General features: G+C 40.7%; 2 protein-coding genes across 3 annotated transcripts; one reads left to right on the forward strand and one right to left on the reverse strand.

Annotated features, from left to right (window-relative positions):
- Positions 1–509: 509 nt before the first annotated feature.
- Positions 510–15,758, reverse strand: LOC124111603 (RNA 3'-terminal phosphate cyclase-like). 2 transcript variants are annotated; one of them, XM_046471363.2, is made up of 11 exons: positions 15,574–15,758; positions 13,806–13,906; positions 11,995–12,138; positions 11,111–11,234; positions 10,365–10,423; positions 9,745–9,886; positions 7,918–8,042; positions 6,723–6,781; positions 6,010–6,104; positions 3,234–3,338; positions 510–987 (listed from the first exon to the last, which is right to left on the reverse strand). In XM_046471363.2, the coding sequence occupies exons 1-11, from the start codon at positions 15,622–15,624 to the stop codon at positions 901–903; spliced, it is 1,092 nt and encodes a 363-aa protein (XP_046327319.1). In that variant the 5' UTR covers positions 15,625–15,758; the 3' UTR covers positions 510–900. The 2 variants fall into 2 exon arrangements, with proteins under 2 accessions (XP_046327319.1, XP_048255600.1); XM_048399643.1 differs by lacking the exons at positions 510–987; positions 3,234–3,338; positions 6,010–6,104 and adding an exon at positions 6,144–6,283.
- A 1,573-nt stretch (positions 15,759–17,331) lies between these two features.
- On the forward strand, positions 17,332–24,002 carry LOC124111592 (iron-sulfur cluster assembly 1 homolog, mitochondrial-like). Its single transcript, XM_048399644.1, has 4 exons — positions 17,332–17,437; positions 18,842–18,895; positions 19,695–19,800; positions 22,255–24,002. Exons 1-4 carry the CDS (start codon positions 17,354–17,356, stop codon positions 22,401–22,403), a joined length of 393 nt encoding a protein of 130 aa, XP_048255601.1. The 5' UTR covers positions 17,332–17,353; the 3' UTR covers positions 22,404–24,002.
- Positions 24,003–24,668: the final 666 nt, after the last annotated feature.

A 24,668-nucleotide genomic window follows, 5' to 3' on the forward strand; every position in this document is an offset into this window, starting at 1 on the left:
GTTACTTCACTGAAAGAATGTAGGGAACTCTGTAGACATATTAGTATAACTCACTTATTACACAGTAGGAATAACCTTTAATAGTAAATTATCAAGGACCTCTGAAGTTTATTATTATTATTTAAATGTAAATTGCTGGTGCAGAGTGATAACAATGAGACATACATATTTCCCCATACAGCTGGACAGCTGGGACTCAAACTGAGATTGTCATCCCAGAATGTAGCAGTAGCGCATGTGACGGAGTGATGCAATGGACAGGACTGATGAATCCTCCTTTAAGTAGCGCATGAGATAGGTGAGTCCTCCCTTACATAGTGCACTAGCCAGGTGAGTCCTCCCTTACATAGTGCACTAGCCAGGTGAGTCCTCCCTTAGGTTGTGTACTAGCCAGGTGAGTCTTACCTTACATAGTGCACTAGCCAGGTGAGTCCCCCCTTACATAGTGCACTAGCCAGGTGAGTCCTCCTTCAGGTTGTGCACTAGCCAGGTGAGTCCTCCCTTACATAGTGCACTAGCCAGGCGAGTCCTCCCTTACATAGTGCACTAGCCAGGTGAGTCCTCCCTTAGGTTGTGTACTAGCCAGGTGAGTCTTCCCTTACATAGTGCACTAGCCAGGTGAGTCCCTCCTTACATAGTGCACTAGCCAGGTGAGTCCTCCTTCAGGTTGTGCACTATCCAGGTGAGTCCTCCCTTACATAGTGCACTAGCCAGGTGAGTCCTCCTTCAGTTTGTGCACTAGCCAGGTGAGTCCTCCTTTAGGTTGTGCACTAGCCAGTTAAGTCCTCCCTTAATTAGTGTAGAAGTAGAGAGTTTACAGTGACTGGTTTTTATTATTATGCTGGGAGATCAGTGGACGGCTGAAGCTTGTCACACAGATGTTGAACTATCACACACGCTTCATCGTAACCTGCTGTTCACAAGTCCAATCCCTTCACATTCTATGACATTGGAGTTGTCTGATAGCTTCTTGATCTCGAACTTGGCCTGAAGAAACAGTGAAAACGAAATTGCAATGAACATTTTATAAGCATTGAAAACAAAGATGCATCGTTAAGTCATTCAACTAAATCACTAAAATGTCCCATTTGCACATTGAACGTACATTGTCTGCACCTGTAGTTCTATAATCTGGGCCCCATTTCACAAGGTGATTTTAGACCTTCAATCAAGTAATGGAGTTACTAGTTTTGCTAAGATGGCTTTGGGAACTGGCCAAACACTCTCAATACATTTGCATTTGATTTTGGTAGACAGCAGTCACAGTATCAGAGTCTGAGTCAGTGGGAGTTGAGTATATGCTCAAATCAGCAATATTACACCAGTATCAGGGTTGCCTTGCAACTGATCACCATTATTACACCGGTATTAGAGTTGCCTGCAAGTGATCACCATTACTACAGCTGTATCAGGGTTGCCTGCAAGTGATCACCATTACTACAGCTGTATCAGGGTTGCCTCCAAGTGATCACCATTACTACAGCTGTATCAGGGTTGCCTGCAAGTGATCACCATTACTACAGCTGTATCAGGGTTGACAGCAAGTGATCACCATTACTACAGCTGTATCGGGGTTGCCTGCAATTGATCACCATTACTACAGCTGTATCAGGGTTTGTGTGGAGGGTGATGGCTACCTCAGTGAGAAGCTGAGCCACATGTATTGCAGTGTTTGTGTGGAGGGTGATGGCTACCTTAGTGAGAGGCTGAGCCACGTGTATGGCAGTGTTTGTGTGGAGGGTGATGGCTACCTTATTGAGAAGCTGAACCATGTGTATGGCAGTGTTTGTGTGGAGGGTGATGGCTACCTTAGTGAGAGGCTGAGCCACGTGTATGGCAGTGTTTGTGTGGAGGGCGATGGCTACCTCATTCAGAAGCTGAGCCACGTGTATGGCAGTGTTTGTGTGGAGGGTAATGGCTACCTCATTCAGAAGTTGAGCCACGTGTATGGCAGTGTTTGTGTGGAGGGCGATGGCTACCTCATTCAGAAGCTGAGCCACATGTATGGCAGTGTTTGTGTGGAGGGTAATGGCTACCTTAGTTAGAAGCTGAGCCACGTGTATGGCAGTGTTTGTGTGGAGGGCGATGGCTACCTCATTCAGAAGCTGAGCCACATGTATGGCAGTGTTTGTGTGGAGGGTGATGGCTACCTTAGTGAGAGGCTGAGCCACGTGTATGGCAGTGTTTGTGTGGAGGGCGATGGCTACCTCATTCAGAAGCTGAGCCACATGTATGGCGGTGTTTGTGTGGAGGGTGATGCCTACCTTAGTGAGAAGCTGAGCCACGTGTATGGCAGTGTTTGTGTGGAGGGCGATGGCTACCTCATTCAGTAGCTGAGCCACGTGTATGGCAGTGTTTGTGTGCAGGGCGATGGCTACCTCAGTGAGAAACTGAGCCATGTGTATGGCAGTGTTTGTGTGGAGGGTGATGGCTACCTTAGTGAGAGGCTGAGCCACGTGTATGGCAGTGTTTGTGTGGAGGGCGATGGCTACCTTAGTGAGAGGCTGAGCCACGTGTATGGCAGTGTTTGTGTGGAGGGCGATGGCTACCTCATTCAGAAGTTGAGCCACGTGTATGGCAGTGTATGTGTGGAGGGGGATGGCTACCTTAGTGAGAAGCTGAGCCACGTGTATGACAGTGTTTGTGTGGAGGGTAATGGCTACCTTAGTGAGAGGCTGAGCCACGTGTATGGCAGTGTTTGTGTGGAGGGCGATGGCTACCTCATTCAGAAGTTGAGCCACGTGTATGGCAGTGTATGTGTGGAGGGGGATGGCTACCTTAGTGAGAAGCTGAGCCACGTGTATGACAGTGTTTGTGTGGAGGGTAATGGCTACCTTAGTGAGAGGCTGAGCCACGTGTATGACAGTGTTTGTGTGGAGGGGGATGGCTACCTTAGTGAGAAGCTGAGCCACGTGTATGGCAGTGTTTGTGTGGAGGGCGATGGCTACCTCATTCAGAAGCTGAGCCACATGTATGGCAGTGTTTGTGTGGAGGGTAATGGCTACCTTAGTTAGAAGCTGAGCCACGTGTATGGCAGTGTTTGTGTGGAGGGCGATGGCTACCTCATTCAGAAGCTGAGCCACATGTATGGCAGTGTTTGTGTGGAGGGTAATGGCTACCTTAGTTAGAAGCTGAGCCACGTGTATGGCAGTGTTTGTGTGGAGGGTGATGGCTACCTCATTCAGAAGCTGAGCCACGTGTATGGCAGTGTTTGTGTGTAGGGTGATGCCTACCTTAGTGAGAAGCTGAGCCACGTGTATGGCAGTGTTTGTGTGGAGAGTGATCGGGCCACACAGAACCTCTGACTTTCCCTCTGCCAGCGCCATCAGCAGGATCAACTAAATCAACAGAAACAATATGCCATGGGTAAGGTGAAACAATACAGTGATCCCTCGCTACAAAGCTACCTTCCGGGTCCAAATAATTGATGAGCGTTATAGATGATCAGCAGTTTAACAGAGGTCAAGTCGTAGGTGGTAGACAACCAACAAAACAGTATACATGCTCTGCCTACCTAACACGATCAAGTATTAATATGCACTTTAAAAAAACCACATTGGATCCCTTTGGCGAATTCAGGTGAATAAACAGGTATAACAAACTTGGTCAATAAAAGTATGAAATTTGATATAAAACATCACATGATGATTTACCATTTAAAATGTATTTCCTGCTCTACAAGGGATTGTTTTATATGCAGAGATTAAGATTACTGTGTGTATTTTCTCGTAAACTAAGCCAGAAATAGCAATCAGCTGTGCACACGTTTCCTCCCAATCTACCGGTGATTCAGTTAAAAAATACCAAATGATACAACTTCAAAGAATTTTGACGCAATAGTCAGAAGAAATTGTATCTGAAATTATTATTTTATCAGGAATAACATATTCCAATATTGTGTTATTTTAGTTGCAGCTGCCACTATATATATACTTAGAATTATAAGGACCATAAAGCTAAGCACTTTGGTACAGGTGGTATGCAGGATATTTTTTTACGCATGGAACAATTTGACCAGTCACATGGGACATCCCGCACTACATGTATTTCAATCGCGAAAACGTTATGTTGACATTTAATAGTCAAACTGCGTCAAATATGACTTTTAGCGAGTCATGGTATGATATGTGTATCCATTCTCTTGCAACTAAAGTTTGTAATCTGACCATGGCTGCTGTAAATAAAAGTGAGTTGTGCAATCTACCGATCACTTTGCATACGATTTTGCTGAAATTATTGTAAACATTATTATAATTATTGAATGAAATTTTGAATGTAATTAATAAGATATATTGAAAACATTAGTCCAGATAAACAATGAACAATTTTGTTATAACCAGATAAGATAATAATAGGATTTAATTGCGTACTTCAGTTTGGATTTGTTGACTGGTATTTTCGGTGTTACGTGATTGGGGTGATCAGTTGATAATGTTTTCTGAGATGGGGGAAAACATTGTGTCAGTGGAAAACTTGAGTTTATTAAAAATGTTATTAAATTTTGGGAGCCATGCTTTACTGTGTGCTTTATTCGAGTTAGTGCTATACGGAAGAGCGCAATAGCAAGGGAACACTGTATGTCATGGTAAGGTAAAACAATATGTCATGTAAAGTTAAACATCAGATCCAACTATATGCAACTGTCCATGAGATGACAAGTTAGCTATTAATACTTGACAGCATCATCAGATTTAAATAATTTTGATACTAAAAAAAAACCCAACAATTTTATCACTATCCTGTAATCATCATTAACTTTTAATAATGTGACAAGTATACAAGACTTGGTGAGAACTACCTCCTGTAATTCCCTATCAATCTACTGAACCAAGGACATGTAGGACATCTTCAATCTCATTCAAATCAGATCTTAGTTCTCAGATCTCGCTACCACAAAACAAAGATCTGAGGACATGCCATTTGGGGTCACGTCAGAATGACCTTTCATTCGACCAATTAGGGCGTCGCTTACCAGTTCAGGAAAGTGACAGTCGGAATGTGTTTTCTAATCATGCACCTCAAAACATTTAACATGGGGTATTCCGAACAACAGTTACAGGCTTTATGACCAAATCAATCAAAATCCTCGTCTATCTCTTGCTTCAATGGGATAAACATTTGAACAGAAGAGAATTTACATTGCTCATGGGAAGTACTGCCATACCATCTAGGCCATCTGTTCTACATTCCAGAATGTTCTTTAGTTTAGTTTTTAATTTTTGAATCAAGAATTTGTCAAAATAGTTTTCAAAGCATAGTCACCAGTTTTAAACTAGTGCACAATAGCTCGAGAAAGTTGCATTCTGATTGGCTAAAAGTCAACTTCATGTTCGTGTTCTGAAGTGACCTGTAATGGGATGTCATCAGATCTTTGTTTTGCTGTAGCGAGAACCAAAATCTGATTTTAATGAGATTGGGACATCTTAGGCTCATTGTCATGAAAAATAAAGTCAGGAATTCTGTATAGTTTGGAAATTAAAGTACTTATCATGCTACTGCAATGATATTGTAATAGTAGTACAAATATTGCAACTGTGTGGTCTTTTAGCTATCACAACACCATGCACCTCTTGAGTGAGTGAGTGAGTATGGTTTTACGCCGCTTTTAGCAATATTCCAGCAATATCATGGCGGGGGACACCAGAAATGGGCTTCACACATTGTATCCATGTCGGGAATCGAACCCGGGTCTTCGGAGTGACGAGCGAACACTTTAACCACTAGGCTACCCGACCGCCCCGCATCTCTTAATACAGCTAGACCCAGCTGAGTCTTTGTGGTCATCTGTAGTTCAGTTTCAACAAAAACTAGACTTACTCAGGCTCTTGTTTGTTATAGTGAAACGGAATACCAGTTGATATCTTACAGTATATTCAATAACTCAGTTATTTAGGTGAAGAAATACTTTGGAAAATCCCATCTATCAATGATTGAACAAACTCAACATTTAGATCAAAAATGAAAATTGGGCATTATTTGGTGTTGCCTGATGATAAGCATCTGACTGACCTGATCTTGTAGATGGTCATCAACACATCCCCCGTGGGCCAGGCTATCAAGCAGCATCTGAGCAGCATCCGTCCCCACCTTCTCCGCAGGAACACCTACACAACACACAACAACATGTCTCCATGATCTGTGACCCCACAAGGGCTACACTACAAGTGTCTGACACCACCTTCTCCGCAGGAACACCTACACAACACACAACATGTCTCCATGATCCATGACCAGACAAGGGCTACACTATAAGTGTCTGACACCACCTTCTCCGCAGGAACACCTACACAACACACAACAACATGTCTCCATGATCTGCGACCAGACAAGTGCAAGACTATAAGTGTCTGACACCACCTTCTCTGCAGGAACACCTACACAAAAACATGTCTCCATGATCCATGACCAGACATAATTCAGCAGTGGACATATAAAAAGCTATTAATACTTACGCTTAATTGTGTGTCAACTCCATTTGGGAAGTGAGTGCCGCTATTTGCAATATTCCAGCAATATCCAAGCGGGGAACACCAGGAATTGGCTTCACACATACAATCCATGTGTGGAATCAAACCTGGCCCTTAGGTGTGACAAGCAAAGACCTTTACCACTAGGCTACCCCATGGCCCCAAACCCACAAGTGGTGCAGGACGTAAATGTTTGCCACTTTGATACAACGCACAGACATGGAATAGTGCAAGCTAGTAGTAGCCTCCAGTTACCTTTCTTTCCCAGCCCTGATCCTGCCAGTAGACATCCTGTGCTAGTTTCTGCCACTATTCTAAAACAGTTATTCATGTGAAGGTCAGGGTCCATAGAAATACATCGAACATGCAATTTTCCGCATTTCCTAGAAGAATCAAATGTTTGTATTCAAATTTCATGATGATACACACTGAAAAGGCCTGGACCCACTTGCACAAAGCAATGTCAGCGCTAAGATGATCTTAACTCCAATACTTTAACATAGGCTGACAATAGTCTTAACACTAAGATCGTTTTGTGTAAGTGGGCCCTGGACGTCAACGGTTTTGGGTGTTTTTAAATGCATGAAATAACTTCCGAGTGTGACGTCACACCTTTAGTTCATGCACAGTTCAATTCTCAAACCAAAACAATAGAACTCAGCACAGCGAAGCCGACATCCAAAGCCCTGTACAGAATAAACTGAGTCGGTAATGCCTCTCTTTGAAACAAATTGAAGAGAAAGCTCTCATGTTTTGAGTTACAAAATACTAACTGCTAGCTTGATTGGAAGCCAGTGTTTATCAAAGCCTAGATTAAAATATAAATGACTAGGTAATATGAAGCCAATCACGTTGCATCAACATGGCAGGGGTATTTACCGGAAAGAAGCCCTTCCTGACCTGCTGATGAGTCTTGTCCCATGGTGTGGTCAGAGTAAGGTCAGAGGTTATCAGATATTGTTTGCAAACAATGCTTCAACATCCTGGCACTTTAAAGAGCAGATCTCTTGTCAAAAATGACATTTTCCATATGGATGCCCTGATGCCACAGACCAAGTTGGACCTGAATTCTGTCAGCCAGTAGTGTAACAGACCCAACTAATGCTTGGTTTCAGAGAAGAAATATTATGTCCAAAATGTTGGTAACCGACACATGGACGAATGGACAGACTATCTTAGAGATTTAATGAGGAACAAAAGGCCAATAATGTACTGTTTGTCCCACCAAACCCTTTTCCAACAATAAAGCTTAGAGATAAACATTTCTCTTGGATGATGAATACATCTCGAACGATGGGACTGTCCATGAACATGATGAAAAGATAAAAGAATTACTGAAGCTGAGCTACATTTTCTATAAGACAGCCTTGATCAAGTTTTAAAAGTAGATAATTCAATGAAAGGCACTTCAAAGATCTCCCTAAATCTTATTACCATCACTATAACTCACATGATACCTGTGCCTGTCCCCACAGCAGCGTAGTCTGGTTCCTTGACAACATCCTTGCTGATGGCCACATCCTTGTACTGCTGTCGGATCGTGTCCATAGCACAGCGGGCCATTATGTCAGCGACCTGATGGGGATATATTGACAGTTACTAACCATAGTAACACAGGGTATTATGTCATGTACCTGATGGGGATATATTGACAGTTAAAAACCATAGCACAGCGGGCCCTTATGTCAGCGACCTGATGGGGATATATTGACAGTTACTAACCACAGCACAGCAGGCCATAATGTCAGCGACCTGATGGGGATACATTGACAGTTACTAGCCATAGCACAGCAGGCCATAATGTCAGTGACCTGATGGGGATACATTGACAGTTACTAACCACAGCACAGCAGGCCATAATGTCAGTGACCTGATGGGGATATATTGACAGTTACTAGCCACAGCACAGCAGGCCATTATGTCAGTGACCTGATGGGGATGTATTGACAGTTACTAACCACAGCACAGCAGGCCATTATGTCAGCGACCTGATGGGGATATATTGACAGTTACTAACCATAGCACAGCAGGCCATAATGTCAGTGACCTGATTGGGATACATTGACAGTTACTAACCATAGCACATCAGGCCATTATGTCAGCGACCTGATTGGGATACATTGACAGTTACTAACCATAGCGCATCAGGCCATTATGTAAGCTACCTGATGGGGATGTATTGACAGTTACTAACCATAGCACATCAGGCCATTATGTCAGCGACCTGATGGGGATGTATTGACAGTTACTAACCACAGCACAGCAGGCCATTATGTCAGCGACCTGATGGGGATGTATTGACAGTTACTAACCACAGCACAGCAGGCCATTATGTCAGCTACCTGATGGGGATATATTGACAGTTACTAACCACAGCACAGCAGAAGATTATGTCAGCTACCTGATGGGGATATATTGACAGTTACTAGCTACAGCACAGCATGCCATTATGTCAGCTACCTGATGGGGATGTATTGACAGTTACTAACCACAGCACAGCAGGCCATTATGTCAGCTACCTGATGGGGATATATTGACAGTTACTAACCACAGCACAGCAGGCCATTATGTCAGCTACCTGTTTGGGATATATTGACAGTTACTAACCACAGCACAGCAGGCCATTATGTCAGCGACCTGATGGGGATGTATTGACAGTTACTAACCACAGCACAGCAGGCCATTATGTCAGCGACCTGATGGGGATGTATTGACAGTTACTAACCACAGCACAGCAGGCCATTATGTCAGCGACCTCAACGGAGGATTGGATATATTGACAGTTACTAACCATAGATACAATGACAGTTGAGTAAATGCTACAGATTTTCCTGATACACAAAAGACCTTTTCAACTGAAATCATAAGAAATCTTTCAAGTTGGTTAAAAATGGATATTTTTAGCCTTTTTAAACTTAAACAGAAAACAAGACACAAAACAGGATAATAATTCTCCATTGGCATCAATATTAAGAAAGTGTGAGTGAGTCGGGTTTAACGCTGCTTTGAAAAGTATTCCAGTCACATCATGGCGTGTCAGCTTGATGTGGGGGAAAGCCCAAATTAGTGCTGCAGGTCCATGTTTACCACTGTGGTTAACCCACGAGCAAGGATATGGTGCTAACAGACCTCGAAAAACAATCAAGGTGAATCAGGACTGGAACCCACAATCATAGAATCTGGTGTGCCCAAGGGATGCAACTCTGCACAATAAAAAGGAAGAAGTAAAAATGGCACACATACAGAAAAGTAAATATATATCACTGAATTATTTTACCTTAATTGGCAGTACTCCTGCCACAAATGACCTGATGTTCACTTTGGTTACTTCTCCTCTGGTTGTCATGGAGACTGCTTTGAGTTTCTTGGTTGGATATGATGTAATCTTGACTTCACCACCGCCCTTTGGATAATAGCCCCTAACAACACACAAACACCATGTAACACTTGTAGACATATATGAGATATTCTGACCAATAATGCTTGGAGAACACATAGAAAGTGTGGAGACAAAAAAAGACTGCTCTGAAAATTTGAAGCAGGATTTTAATATTTGAAGACTATTAATGTATCAGACATCACAATATTTTCTTGGCATGATTGGTTTGGTTTGTTTGTTGTTTAACGCCGAACTCAGCAATATTCCAGCTATATGACGGCGGTCTGTAAATAATCTGGACCAGACAATCCAGTGATTGACATCATGAGCATCGATCCACGCAATTGGGATACGATAACATGCATCAACCAAGTCAGCGAGCCTGACCACCCGATCCCGTTAGTCGCCTTTTACGACAAGCATAGTCGCCTTTTATGGCAAGCATGGGTTGCTGAAGACCTATGAAACAGGCTACATTCCCAATCTGGGTTAAGAATATATATGCCAGCAAGGGTTACCTTCGATGTATATCACACTCAGATGTCATTCCAAATTCTTCAGCCATTGGGTTAAACACCTGTGAAGACACAAACCAACCACACATTAGCCTTAATCAGACATGCAATAATAATAATGGACTAGAAGAGTGAGTGAGTCAGTCAGTGAGTATAGTTTTACACCGCTTTTAGCAATATTCCAGCAATATTCCAGCAATATCACAGCGGGGGGCACCAGAATTGGGCTTCACACATTGTACCCATGTCGGGAATCGAACCCGGGGCTTCGGCGTGACGAGCGAACGCTTTAACCACTAGGCTGCCCGACCTCCCATGAACTAGAAGAAACTTTATAATTATTTAAAAGGTATACAAGATTATCCAACTTGATATATGTATCAACACTTGAAGAATTAAGTTTATAATAAGTTTATTAATGAATGTAGTCTACAAGTTTGTATTTAGTATTTGTGTATTGTCATCTTGAATAATTTTGTATTGTTTCTTTCTTTGTTGTTAAATGCCGCACTTAGCAATATTCCAGCTATTTGACGGCGGTCTGTAAATAATCAAGTCTGGACCAGACATTCCAGTGATTGATATCATGAGCTTTGAGATACGATGACATGCATCAACCAAATCAGCGAGTATGAGCACCCGATTCCATTATTCTCTTACAACAAGCATTGTCGCCTTTTACACAAAGCATGGGTTCCTGTTCTAACACGAATCTTCACCGGTCCATCTGGAATCAAGTAAGGTCTAACCATTGTGGTGTAGTCGACCTGCGGTGCCATCTCGGCATTGGTCCCCCCTCGCAGACTCAGGGTGCTCTCCCCATCTCCAAACAACAAACACGGCATGGCGGCCTGCATCAACAGGCAGATACTCCTGGAATAAGACAGGAGGTGGTCACCATGGTAACAACACAATAAAACATTCCATTTGCGTTCACAGGCTGGTTGGTTAACATATTTTATTGCTGCCCACAACATATCTTATTTGCCTGCCCGTCAAATATTTCCTCTATGTTCTAATTTGAATGTCATCAAAACATCATACGATATTGTACATTTATTATTCAACTAACATAGTGATGTGGGTTGTCAGTGGTGTTCACTTCATGTATCAAATATAAAAAACATATTTCCAAGAGAAGACATATCTATATCTATACATATCATGGAAATAAAACCAAATTATTTTTCATTTAGACCTATTTGAATGACATGGAGCAAAAGGGAGGTAGCCCAAATTCTCAACCTATATTCCAACTGGGCAACGTAAGCACACCTGTAACCCAAGTTTGCCCTTATTCCGTACTATAAAATTCAGACCATTTAGCAATAAATAATACATGTCCCTGCCCTACAGATGCTTAAAAGCACCATGACCATATTACTAAATGGTAATTATATAAATAGTGTTAATTGAAGAGATAGGTATTGGGGAAAGCTGAAGGAAACCTGGTTAAATGATGCATGTTCCTGCGGTATTACTTTAGCCTGTAAATTTCTGAGTCTTGGATACATGAAGTCAGTGGTTGATGGCATACAGAATCTTTGCTTGTCAGCTCGCAACAAGCATGGGGTGATGGGAACTATTCTACCCCAGGATCCCAAGGGTGGGGGGGACTACAACAAGTTCTGACCCTGCTGTTTTCGTGTCTGCTTGGTAGGCCCCTCCCTTGATTGGTCCTGGATGGAATGTGATCTCGGTCGACCCCACTCGGTCTCCGGTCAGCTTCCCTCCACAAATGTCCCTGATCAGCTGCAGACCCATCAAGTGTTGGGGTCTGAAATAAACACATGACATTTATTGAAGCTGACGGAATCATTAACTATTGCATTGGATTGTGAGGTAACATCTAGCTAGTGATGAACAGCAATATCAGAAGTAACTGTAACTAGTATTAATTTATTGGTGTAGAGTGAGGTGAGGTGAGGTGAGGTGAGGTGAGGTGAGGTGAGGTGAGGTGAGGTGAAATTGGGTTTAACGTCGCATCCAAGATTATTGTATTCATACAGCGACGTGCATGCATGCGTGTGTGTGTGTGTGTGTGTGTGTGTGTGTGTGTGTGTGTGTGTGTGTGTGTGTGTGTGTGTGTGTGTGTGTGTGTGTGTGTGTGTGTGTGGCTGCTTGTACTAGTCCGGACTAATGCTGATTTATAGTGCTAGCTCACTGAGATACCATGCCGCAGTTTAACATGAATACCCCACTCAACACTCCGAGTCTTGTTTTAGCCCCTTAATGCCGAGCGCCAGACAGGGTAACAACAAGTATCATCTTTTAACGTCTTTTGGTATGAAGCAGCCGGGGATCGAACCCCAGACCTTCTGCTCTCCGGGCGGACGCTCTACCACTAGACCACGGAGGCGGTCTGAGGTGAGGTGAGGTGAGGTGAGGTGAGGTGAGGTGAGGTGAGGTGAGGTGAGGTGAGGTGAGGTGAGGTGAGGTGAGGTGAGGTGAGGTGAGGTTGAACATTGCATTCAACATTATAGCACTTATGTCTATCCCACTTGAGACACCATGCCGCAGTTTACCATGGATACTCCACGCAGGCACATCATACTGATTCCCAGCTGACCAGACCTTGATTTATGCCCTTAATGCCGAGCACCAAACAGGGAAACAACAATACCATTTTGTAAAGTCTGTAAGTACCAGTATGACACAGCCAGGAATCAAACCGCCAACCTCCCTCTCTATACATCAAACAGTGTTCAACAGAAACTATTCACAACTACAGTATACAGAGATAAAGTCTGACATTAACTCAACATTAAGTCATAAAATCTTGTTAACTACAAATCTTTGAAAAACCTGAAACAACTGTTTAATGACATTTAATCATGTTAATGTCAATGTAATGTGTGAATACACAATGCCATTTAGAAAGTGGTCAAATGTAACAAATGTTACATTTGGGATAACACTTTCTTAGTAAATTACAGTTTCTCATACTTTTTTGGGTTGAGTCCCGTCCGGGATTCGAACCCACACTTGCCAGTGTGAGGCACCTAATCGCCAGCACACAAAGTCAGCGATCTAACCCACTCAGCCACCGAGGCTTCCACAAAATGAAAGTCCGACGACTGGTAGTCTAGATCACGTACTTTGAGTACCCCTCTGACAAGTAAAAACTGGCACGGCTCCCATGGCCGAAAGCTATGAATACACAATGCCATTTAGAAAGTGGGCAAATGTAACAAATGTTATATTTGGGATAACACTTTCTTAGTAAAGTGCAGATTCTCGTACTTTTTTGGGTTGAGTCCCGTCCGGGATTCCAACCCACACTTTCCAGAGTGAGGCACCTAATCGCCAGCACACAAAGTCAGCGATCTAACCCAAACGGCAACCGAGTGTAATGTGCATTCAAACAATTGGAATATCATCATCACTTCATATACATGCTATTCATCGATGCAGCAAGACAATTCTGCAAAGTTGTTCTCTTACCGAAGCCCCGGAGTGCTCCTCCCAGCTCGGATGTTGTTGATAGTCACGGGCTGACCGAGCAAACAACTCAGTGCAGCAGAGTTACGCAGGATCTGACCGCCCTGGTAAAACAAGCAGACATCTTTATATCAGGGCACTGTTAACAACAACAACAACGACAACAACAGTCCATTTGTATGGCACTGTACTCCATGCTGGAGCACCCTCTAAGCGCTTAGACATTATTACCCTGGTCAATGGACCAGTGTGCACTCAACAAACATTCTCAACTCCCTGGGGAGTATACAACCCAAGCTGCCTGTTAGGCGCTAACAACAACCAGATTGCCATCTCATCCTACCGGGTACCCATTCACTGCTGGGTGAACAGAGGCACATTTCAAACACTTGCATCATTGTGGGGCAGGGCTGAAGCCCGACAAACTCTCAGGAGCCAAACTGCCAAAACGGGGGTCACTCATCCAAGGACATGGCTTAAGTTCACCTGATTTGTGACCTGTGTGCTGTGCATGGGACCATGTGCCACCATGTAATCATGTTAATTACATTTACTAAACTACTCTCAAGTTATATGTGCTAATGTCTGTGGGCTAGGTGTCAGGTTCTGATGTCTTTTTCAGACAAAATATCAGACATTATAAAAGTTCAAGATAAAAGATCGTATTTTCAAGTCTAATTTTTCATATGGGTAAAAAAGCCTTAAACATGACATTCATTACTGTGGTTACTATGCCTGTGTGAAAGCATTATGCCGCAGATAAAAGGGAAAAACCCAACACGGCTGTCAGACAAAAATAATTATCAGTTCACAAATGAATCCCCTTTTTACCAGCACTAGACACAATTAGCTGCATCCAATTGGTCCACAGGTCAATCCAGACTGATAGTTTTATGTAAATAGTAGATATGTATGATACACGATACATGTGAAGTTGACACTTGATGGGTTAATGTGACATTTTTATTATGAATGGATATGAATAGTAACCTAATTAAGATGTAATTCTTAGGTTTAACTTAATTAATAAAACAGTGGCTCTTGTACATACAAGGAGAAACAGTAAACATGTGTATGTTACAATCATGGATTCATCCTCCAAACTAAGAGCTAAGTGGCAGGCAATTTGGGGAAAACTTGTTTTACATGTATTGCTCAAATTGGTTGTGAAATACATGTCACTTCTACAAAGCCATAACATTAGCTATCAATATATAATATGAATTGGGAATTTGTAAATACAATTTGGGGCTGAACATCAGCCTCTAAGCAGGTCTGGATAAGTCCTGACAATATTATTTCATCCACTTCCACACAGCATTGTTATGTAGATACAAACTTGTGTTGTGTAACTTGTGTTGTATTGATATACATCTCCTGCCAATATGATGCTTTTATCATCATGATGCACCTAACATTTGGTGCATTGTTACACACCTATTTGTTTGTTGCCTTACGCCACAGTTAAAAATATTCCAGCTGTATCATTGCCACACTCAGAATTATTCACGTTACCCAACTGCAGTCTGTGAATCATCAGGTCTGTATGTGGTTAACATTATGACTTATGGACTAGTGTCCAGGTCTTACCTAATCTGCTCTACACTTCCGGAAACACATACAGAAATATTCCTTTACGTCTACAGTCAAGGCAAAGTGTAAACATGGCCAGAAATTAAACTGTTAATGAGGGTCTGAGAATCAATACTCACTCCTATTCAGATAATGCCAAGACATCAGAAAATGACTTGTCAAAATTCATTTTGCTTACCCCTTCCAACATGCCCCCATCTATAACAATGACATCTTGACATCCTGCCATAGTTATTCTTGACACGCTGTACAGTTTGTGGAAAAAATTACTTCTAGTCAGTGTGCCGAATTTGTGGTGTATTGTGTCACGAATGTGCAATCACCACAGCAGACAGAAAACGTGGACCTCGACTTCCTGTTTACTTGGGCATGCGTGGATAAAAATAATACAGTACTCGTTTATAGCTTACATCTGTCCTCCTACTAAACGTTATACGAATCTAGAATTCACAACACTAATATTAAAAATTGAAAGCGGACAATATCATATCAAGTTACCTGCAATAACGATAAAAGCTTACGTCGAATTGTTCGAGAAATTGTGTTTTCTACAGTTGGGTTGTATCGGAGACCATATAATAGAGGGACGACTATTATATGGTCTCTGGTTGTATCTTTCAGTTTGAAGTTTTCATACGTTTATACCAATTATTTGTTCGGACACTTGTCTGCAAGTAGACGGCACATTATTTGTTTCCAACAATGCGAGGTTTACGTTAAAATATAAGTACAACAGAGCCTTGATTATCTTTTCAGAATAAAATTCACGTCTGTACACTTTGGTGAATTTGGCGCAATTACACTCGCAATACTATACATATACATCTATACGTGTCTTCGTGTGTCAAGCTGACGTCGAAACATTTGGTTCCCGTGTTGACCTGGGGACAGAAAAGAATTCAAGCCCCATCACCAGCTGTTGTTTGAGCCGACTATATACGTGGTCACAATGGTTACCTGGCTGATTGTGTATCGGGTGGTCATAATAGGTTACCTGAATGATTGTGTATCGGGGGTTAAAATGGATAATCTGGCTTACTGTGTATCGGGGGGGGGGGGGGGGGGGGGGGGGGGGGGGGGGGGCACAAAGGGTTACCTTGCTGACTGTGTGCCGGGTGGTCACAATGGATCACCTGGCTTGTTGTGTATCGGGTGGTCACAATGGGTTACAAGGCTGATTGTGTGTGACTGTGTGCCGGGTGGTCACAAAGGGTTATACCTGGCTGATTGTGTATCGGGGGTCAAAATGGATCATCTGGCTTATTGTGTATCGGTTGGTCACAAAGGGTCACCTGTCTGACTGTGTGCCGGGTGGTCACAAAGGGTTACCTGGCTGACTGTGTGTCGGGTGGTCACGATGGATCACCTGGCTGATTGTGTGTCGGGTGGTTACAATGGGTTACATGGCTGGTGTGTGGTAATTAATAATGAAACCTAATTATGTATCGGGATAAGATATTAACAGCCACAGTTAGAAAACCAGATACATGTATTTACATTGATAAGCCTGATTTAAAAAAAAGAAAAAAGAAAAAAGAAAGAATGTTATTTTTGTGGCAGGCAACTTCGGTTTGTTTTCAGAAGTCTGAAACATAATTATTTCGATAAAATCCAAGCCCACCTCGCTGCAGTGTCTATAAGAGTCACATAAACGTCTCGTCTCTCGTGCAGACCCTAAAACAAAAACATCCGAAATCTCCAAGCATGTCTACAATGACTAGATTTCATCAGACTCTGAAATTGAAGAGATTCCCTTTCTGTTATAGATTTTATCAATAGACAATGAAACAAACAAAATCAGCCTGGTAGAATCCATTTCTCATAGCTATAAAGCATATGCTATCTGCATCAGTCCTATTCGGCATCGACAAAGATGCCGTATTGTTTGGTTAGAGTTTATAGTTGTAATAAAAAGTCTCTGTAGCAAAGTGCTTTGCCCTTCGCTCAACAGAAACAAGATGGCCGCCAGGGCGATTGGTAGGGCCACAGTGAGAGCTGTCACGTCAAAACGGCTAATCCCACAACGGGTACCGCTTGTTTTGGTAAGACAGAAATCTTGTACTTAAACATTTCTTCAGTTTAGATTGCTTTTTATTTTCATTTATCACCAAGAGCGTTTACAGCATGCTTCGATGGGGTCAAAATTTTGTTCTCGTTTATTATGCCTGGGGAAAAGTTTTACGTAACAATAACATGACATACCAGATCAAGATTTAATTTTAAAGTTTGACACAGAAATGTCAGTTTTGTTTTTTAGTCTCCTAAACCAGTAAGCAATACCACTTTATGGACCAACTGGCATGAAATTAGGCATGATCATAATGATGTAAACAACGCAATAAATTTATCATTGTTTCATCATTTTCTTTTCCACAAACTTGCAAGTGAAAGTAATGAGTAAATGTCTCATAATAGAAACTAAATGACAACAGTCCTTCCAGGATTTGATTAAAATGGGTCATATGGTCCGATGGAATTTTAAAACGGTGATGGGCATTTTTACAAATTCGAACATGAGACCCTTGTCTCCCATTTGACATTATTATTATATTAATCATCATTTAATAAGTCAGATAGGCCAAAGCCAAAGTGACGGCTATTGATAGCCCCATACTGATCCTTTGTATTAATTGTTATTTTGTTTGGTGTTATATAATAACAATACTTTTGAAGTACTTCTGGAAGAGTGGGGCTCCAAATTGTTTAGGGCCTTTTGCTCTATAACCCTTTAACATGTTTAAAACACAGATTTTTATTTATAAAGTGGGGCCCTCCAATATCTGCACAAAAATAGCCATAGTTTACTGGATTGATGATTTATATAGGTTTATGATGAATACATGACATTTTTTTATGGATAGCAACTTCTTGTATTCTTTATCATCATGATCATTTGTTTATGCCCATTATGAGAGATTGCTGTGCTTGTTTACAATCAATGAGCATACCAACACTTTATACATTTTGGAAAAAGATTCCAGATTGAAAACAAATAGATCTACATCATGTACATGTACCTGCAAAAAAATGTTTTCAATTTGAAGTCCTTATTCAAAGTTCACATTTGATGAAATAGAGTATGTATCGGGGGTAAGTATTAGGAAGAAATTGTACAAAAGATTTTGAAATTATTTTATGATCTAAGCAAAATCCTTTGTTGCCAATGGGAGATGCAGACATTATAGAAGTGCACATTAAATCCTATAATGTCACATTGGCACATTTTTCTGATGGGTTCCAATTGTGAGACATTGAAAATTTGAGTTGTGTTTAACAATAAGCAGATGAAGGGATGCAGTTGCCTCAGCTACAGTGAATACTACTAATATTTAAGTGTTATATGACAGAGCCTTGATGTGTAGGTATTACTGTCATAATAACAATATTTATCGTGTTTTGAGATTGCATTGAAGATAAATAAGCCTCTATTGTTTACTATGCTTCAGACACAGTCTGCTGTCGGCAAGCTGAAACAACTTATGGAGAACAAGCCAGAAATGGTAAGATGCTCTGAATTCATCGTTGATAGTCCTTGAATGTTGACACAGTTTGAACTGTCAAATTAGTACTTGCATAAACATGATAAATATTTGCCCCAAAAAAGAAGAAAGGGATTGTTTTGGTTGTATTTCAGAATGACAAACTTGCAGGGCCTATCACTCAAGTCTATAAGGCGTTGAACAAGGTTAAAAACATTCACAAATCCTAGTTTGAAAACTTGTAATGTTACATGTTACATTAACACATTCATAAGTCCTTGTTTGAGGACTAGTAATGTTATATGTTACATTAACACACCAACAAGTCCTAGTTTTAGGACTAGTAATGTTACTTAAACAACATCTTTGAATATCCAGTGTATCATCAGTGATCATTTCTTTGTTTTGTTATTTATTATAATTATTCTCTTGATCAGTTGACCCACATGTCACCATAGCTTTATCTCGGAAATAATATCACCATCTCAGTCTCTTAAATTACTAACTTTGCACAGAATGTCTTTCTCTCATCACACTCATGAGCTTAAACAAAATGCTCGTATGTGTGTGAGATACCATGCCACAGTTTAACATGAATACCCCACACAAACACAGTATACTGACTCCGAGCCAACCAGGCCTTCTTTTATCCCCTAAGTGCCGAACGCCAGCCAGGGTAAGAACAAGTTCCATCTCTTACCGTCTTTTGGTGTGATGTGGCTGGGGATCGAACCCCGACCTTCCGCGGTACTGAAATGAGTTATATCCTCCAACTTGGTACACATGCTCTTCTCTCTTGACTGTGAGACCTTGATTTCAGATTGGTGTGAAGATTGGAGTGAAGACACGCGGGTGTAATGGACTATCCTATACACTAGACTATGTCAGTGAGAAGGGAAAGTTTGATGAGGAGGTGCTTCAGGATGGTAATTATTCATGTCCTTATCATAATCATGATCACCTATTCCACTGGATACAATCATATTAAAGATCCATGAAGATCTGGGTTAGAATTGGTCTTCTGCAACCCATTCTTGTCATAAGAGGCAACTAAAAGGATCAGGTTTTCAGACTCACTGACTTGGTTGATACATGTCATTTTATCCTAATTGCATAGATCAATGCCCACAATGTCAATCACTGGATTGTTTGGTCCAGACTTAATTATTTCCAGACCACTGTCATACAGCTGGAATATTGCTGAATGCATTGTCAAACAACAAACAAACAATCATTAAGAATGTTGACACAACTGTGACAAGTCAACAGTCTTGATAGGTTATTGTGGTAGGAATACAGTAATATTTTGATTACTCATGATCATCTATGAACTGAAAATTGTCCACATCTTTTCCCTTCCCTGCATAAATAAGTCACTGGTCAGTATACACCAGATGCCTTGATATTTCTCAGGACAAGTAAAGATCCGGGGTAGAATAGGTCTTTAGCAACCATGCTTCTCACAAGAGGCAACTAACGGGGATCGGGTGATCAAGCTCGCTGAATTGGTTGATGTATGTCATTGTATCCCACTTGCAAGGATCAATGCTCATGATGTCAGTCACTGGATTGTCTGGTCCAGACACCATTATTTACAGACCGCCATCATATAACTTGAATATTGGAGTGTGGCGTTAAACGACAACAAACAAACAAAAATGATATTTCTCAGGCACTGTGTTATAGGTGGAGTATTGCTGACAGGGGCAGTACTGTGATGTACTGATATATGCAATCTCATTCAAATCAGATATTTGTTGTCTCAACTTCTACACAAAGCTTCATGTAGCAGTTTCAGTCATTAGGATCTGATTTTAGTGAAATTGTGCATGTCATATATGGATTGAATGAAGTCATGGAGACAAGATTATATATCATGATATATTCAATGAAACCTGGGCTTAGCAAGATTTTGAAGATCTCCTCTACTGAAATAAAGTAACACCTGTCCTCAAACATGTATTGTTAAATAAAGTAACACCTGTCCTCAAACATGTATTGTTAAATAAAGTAACACCTGTCCTCAAACATGAATTGTTAATATTAGTGCCTGATATATGATGAATACTTCATCACACTTTGATGCACTATGAACTGTATGCATGTTTTTGTTGAGAAACATCTCCCCAAATCAATACTATACAGCTGTCTTGCCTGTTCGTGGTGTTTATGATGCTGCTACAGTATAATGAAACAGCCGCATTATTTAACAATGAGATTACAGATAAGGATATGGCATGTAGTTTATATTGAACAGACACAGCTTGTGTGGATCAGTTGTGTATGACCGTCAGTATTATATTGCATTGTAAATGTATGGGAGTATGTGTCGCAATGTGATTGGTTGAAAAAGTTAAATGTACAAGCCAGAAAATCTTGTGGATTTAATACTGGGTATGAATACTGTTCTAAATATAGATCATGACCCAAGGTTGAAAAACATGGCATTCACCATTGTTCAACCATGAATATCACATCCATGCACTGATATCCAGATGATGCACTTACTCTTGTATCAATTCACATTTTAATTCTGTATTGTGTGCAGCGATTTGCCAAAAATATTATTATCTTACCTTTTGCAGCAAGTCAGCTTGATAAGTACTTGGTTCCAAATGAAATTTCTTGACATTGAATACTTGATGACATATTGAAAATCGGATAGAAATTTAATTTAATTTAGCTTACAAACATGACCGATGACATTGTGCTACAACTACATGTTGACACGAATTTCGTCCTAAACACTCATGACCATTCTGCATATTTTCATGCGATTTTCATCCCGAACAATCATATTATTATTTTTGTCATTAGGTAATATTTATATCAGGAGGCTAAATGCTTACATAACAAATTTTTTATTCATAATATAAGTTGTAGCAGGATCACGAGGGGTACATGGGTTTTTTACATTAGGGTTTATACCACGAGCCAGAGTGATCCTGCTACGACAATTTATCTTATCATCCTTTTATCCTTTTGATATGACATTGCAAAAGAATTAAAACAAATTCGAAATTGATATAAAACAGCTGTTCTTTTGAGCTGATGTTAGATTGCCCTATGTCACATGACTTCCATTGCCTCGTCGGAGGGGTGGGGGTGGGAGGGTGTGCAGCATTTTGCTTTGAAGTTGGGTTTAAGGGATTTATGCTGTCTCTCAGACATGTACCTCCTGACTTGCTCATGGTGGAGTATAAGAGATTTATTCCCCTCCAACATGTCCAAGGCGGGATACACAATATTTTATTAAGATCATGTGGACCAACAGATCTCATCATTTTGACATGGAGGTTGATAATATGATATATGATATGAAATAGGAAACACACTCGGTTAATGAGCACAACTCGTCATGTCTCCCTCTGTATTTCCAGGTGTGAAGGTTTACATCGACTCCAAGGCTCAGCTGACGTTGCTGGGAACAGAGATGGACTTTATTGAATCAAAACTGTCTGCTGAGTTTGTGTTCAACAACCCCAACATTACGGGTACATGTGGGTGTGGGGAGAGTTTCAGTATGTAGCACTGGGACGGCGTCAGTGCCAAGGCAGGTGTATGAGGTTGCAAGGAAGGAGGCCGTGTTCTCATATGGCTGGGATCTCATTGTGCACTCAAGTCAACTGCTTGATGATTCCTTGTGGATGTCTTTCTCAAACAGTTAGTTGTTCAATAGGGGGCATTCTGGTGTGATTTTTGTATAATGGTTAGTTACTTCTGTTTTTAAGGAAAACATAGTTTGTTTGTTTCAGCTGCATAACCAAGTAGTTGAGATTTCACATCTCTTCTGCCTCAGAAATTAGTTGTTGTTTTCAAGAATAGAGGAGAAAGAAAGAGATGAAAGTGTTTACTATGTTTACTTTTTCTATCAGTTTTATTCAGCTCTAAGTTGTAGCAAAATTGAAGCATTGAGAACTGGTTCAAAATATTAGCTCTCAAATGCTACTGGTCAATAAGGATTACCAAAAGTACCATCATTGGATTTTTTCTTGTCCTTAACACAATTTAGTAGTCACTGGCTTGCAGACTAGCATGAAATTTGAAGGCACTCTTGTTATTTTATATTAAATGGTTGTACTGGTTTCAAAAAATACATAATGTTTTATAATTGTTCCAGCAATGCAGTTTTCCACAACTATTAACTGAACAGTAGTCTGAATGATTGTAAAGGCGTGATTTATTTTAGGTGTGATCAACAATTTACAGGTGAAAGCATGGTAAATTATTTCTACTTTGTAAATATGGAAAATGCATTTATGTTTTGTGAATTCAGGAAAGTGTACAGTACAAGTTGGGGTGAAGTGTGCATGTTGTTGGTAGCGTATATAGGGATACAGACAGTCCCACTAAACAGTGGCCCTCAAAGTTGGTTTACATCACCATAGAAACATGATTTTCACTATTTTAGATTTGTATATTTTATCTTAACATGAAAATGTTCATCACAAATGTTCATGTGATGTAGAACATACAAATATTGAACTTTAAAATTTTGTTTTACAGCTTATGTTTAAGATGTGTAAATTGTATTTTGAGAAAGGATGCTTGCATTTCGTTTGGGAATACCACTGCAGTCATAGGCAATATCCCAGCTATGACACAGCAGTCTGCAGGTAAATACATCTGGACAAGACCCGCCCCGCCGGAGCCTCAGGACATGATTTGTGTGTGTGATGGTGCACAGCAGGGGCTCACGTTGAACAACTCAATCCCCATTTTAGTCAGTATGTTTACCTTGTGTATGTATGCTTGAGAGAAGCTGAATGTGGTGTCTTTATGTATCCCAGATAGTTGTGGCGTTCAGGTGCATAATCATGATATTACATATGTAGAAATGTTTTGAATAGTAACTGCTGGATCGAGTTTAAAAAAACAATAAAAACCCACAAATACGAAAATATGTTTCCCAGTTTACAACTGTGCTTTTTACAAGATGTGTTTTTCGAACATTTAAATGTGCCCATGGTGAACTCAGCGGCCTGTACATATTCTCGAGTTTGAATTCCTAATTTTTGTATTTATTTGAAACTCATGTTTTAGTGCTTGGTGTGTATTATGTAGCCATCAATGAAGATTTTGTATATGTTTGCAGAGAAAAGATTTTGAAATATATGTGAAACACTGACAGTCAATTCTGTGCATGTTTTATAGTGAAACAAGCAGTGCTTGTAGACACTCTCCAGAGCATGTGGATTTGTCAAGACACCGACGCAATGTGAAGGATGGACTGCTGATTCCAGCCATTTCAGCTCATGTATTTGCCTACAGACAGTTTTCACTTTTGTGCCTCAACATGTGAGTGAGTGAATGAGTGATTTGGGTTAACATCACTTCTAACAGTATTCTAGTAATATCATGGCAGGTCTCAGAGGTTTACCACTTTGGTGAAATCCACAAGCACCATAATTGGGGTGAACCGGGATTTGAACCCACAATCATAGGTTTCTGGTGTGCCCAAGGGACTCAACTCTGCACAGCACTCAATATTAAGACAATTCAAGTGTATCTGGAAAATGTATGTGGGTGTGTGCTGCAAATCTGATTGGTTGAAAAATGTTGTTAAATTGGATTTGAAGCCCTGACATCTTGTGGACACTTATCGTTGGGTATGAATATTCTTTATAGTCTGTATTATGTCTCAAGTTTGATAAAACTTGCATTCAGCATGGAAGAGTATCACATCCACAATACATGTTATGTACAGTGTTTGATAAGTACAATAAGACAATCTTTGATTTAATTGACTGTGCACATCATTCTACTGACCCAGCTGGTTTAGTTGTCATAGCTT

Source organism: Haliotis rufescens, unplaced genomic scaffold (genome assembly GCF_023055435.1).
Source record: "Haliotis rufescens isolate VD_foot unplaced genomic scaffold, xgHalRufe1.0.p SCAF_2, whole genome shotgun sequence".
Lineage (NCBI taxonomy): Eukaryota > Metazoa > Mollusca > Gastropoda > Lepetellida > Haliotidae > Haliotis > Haliotis rufescens.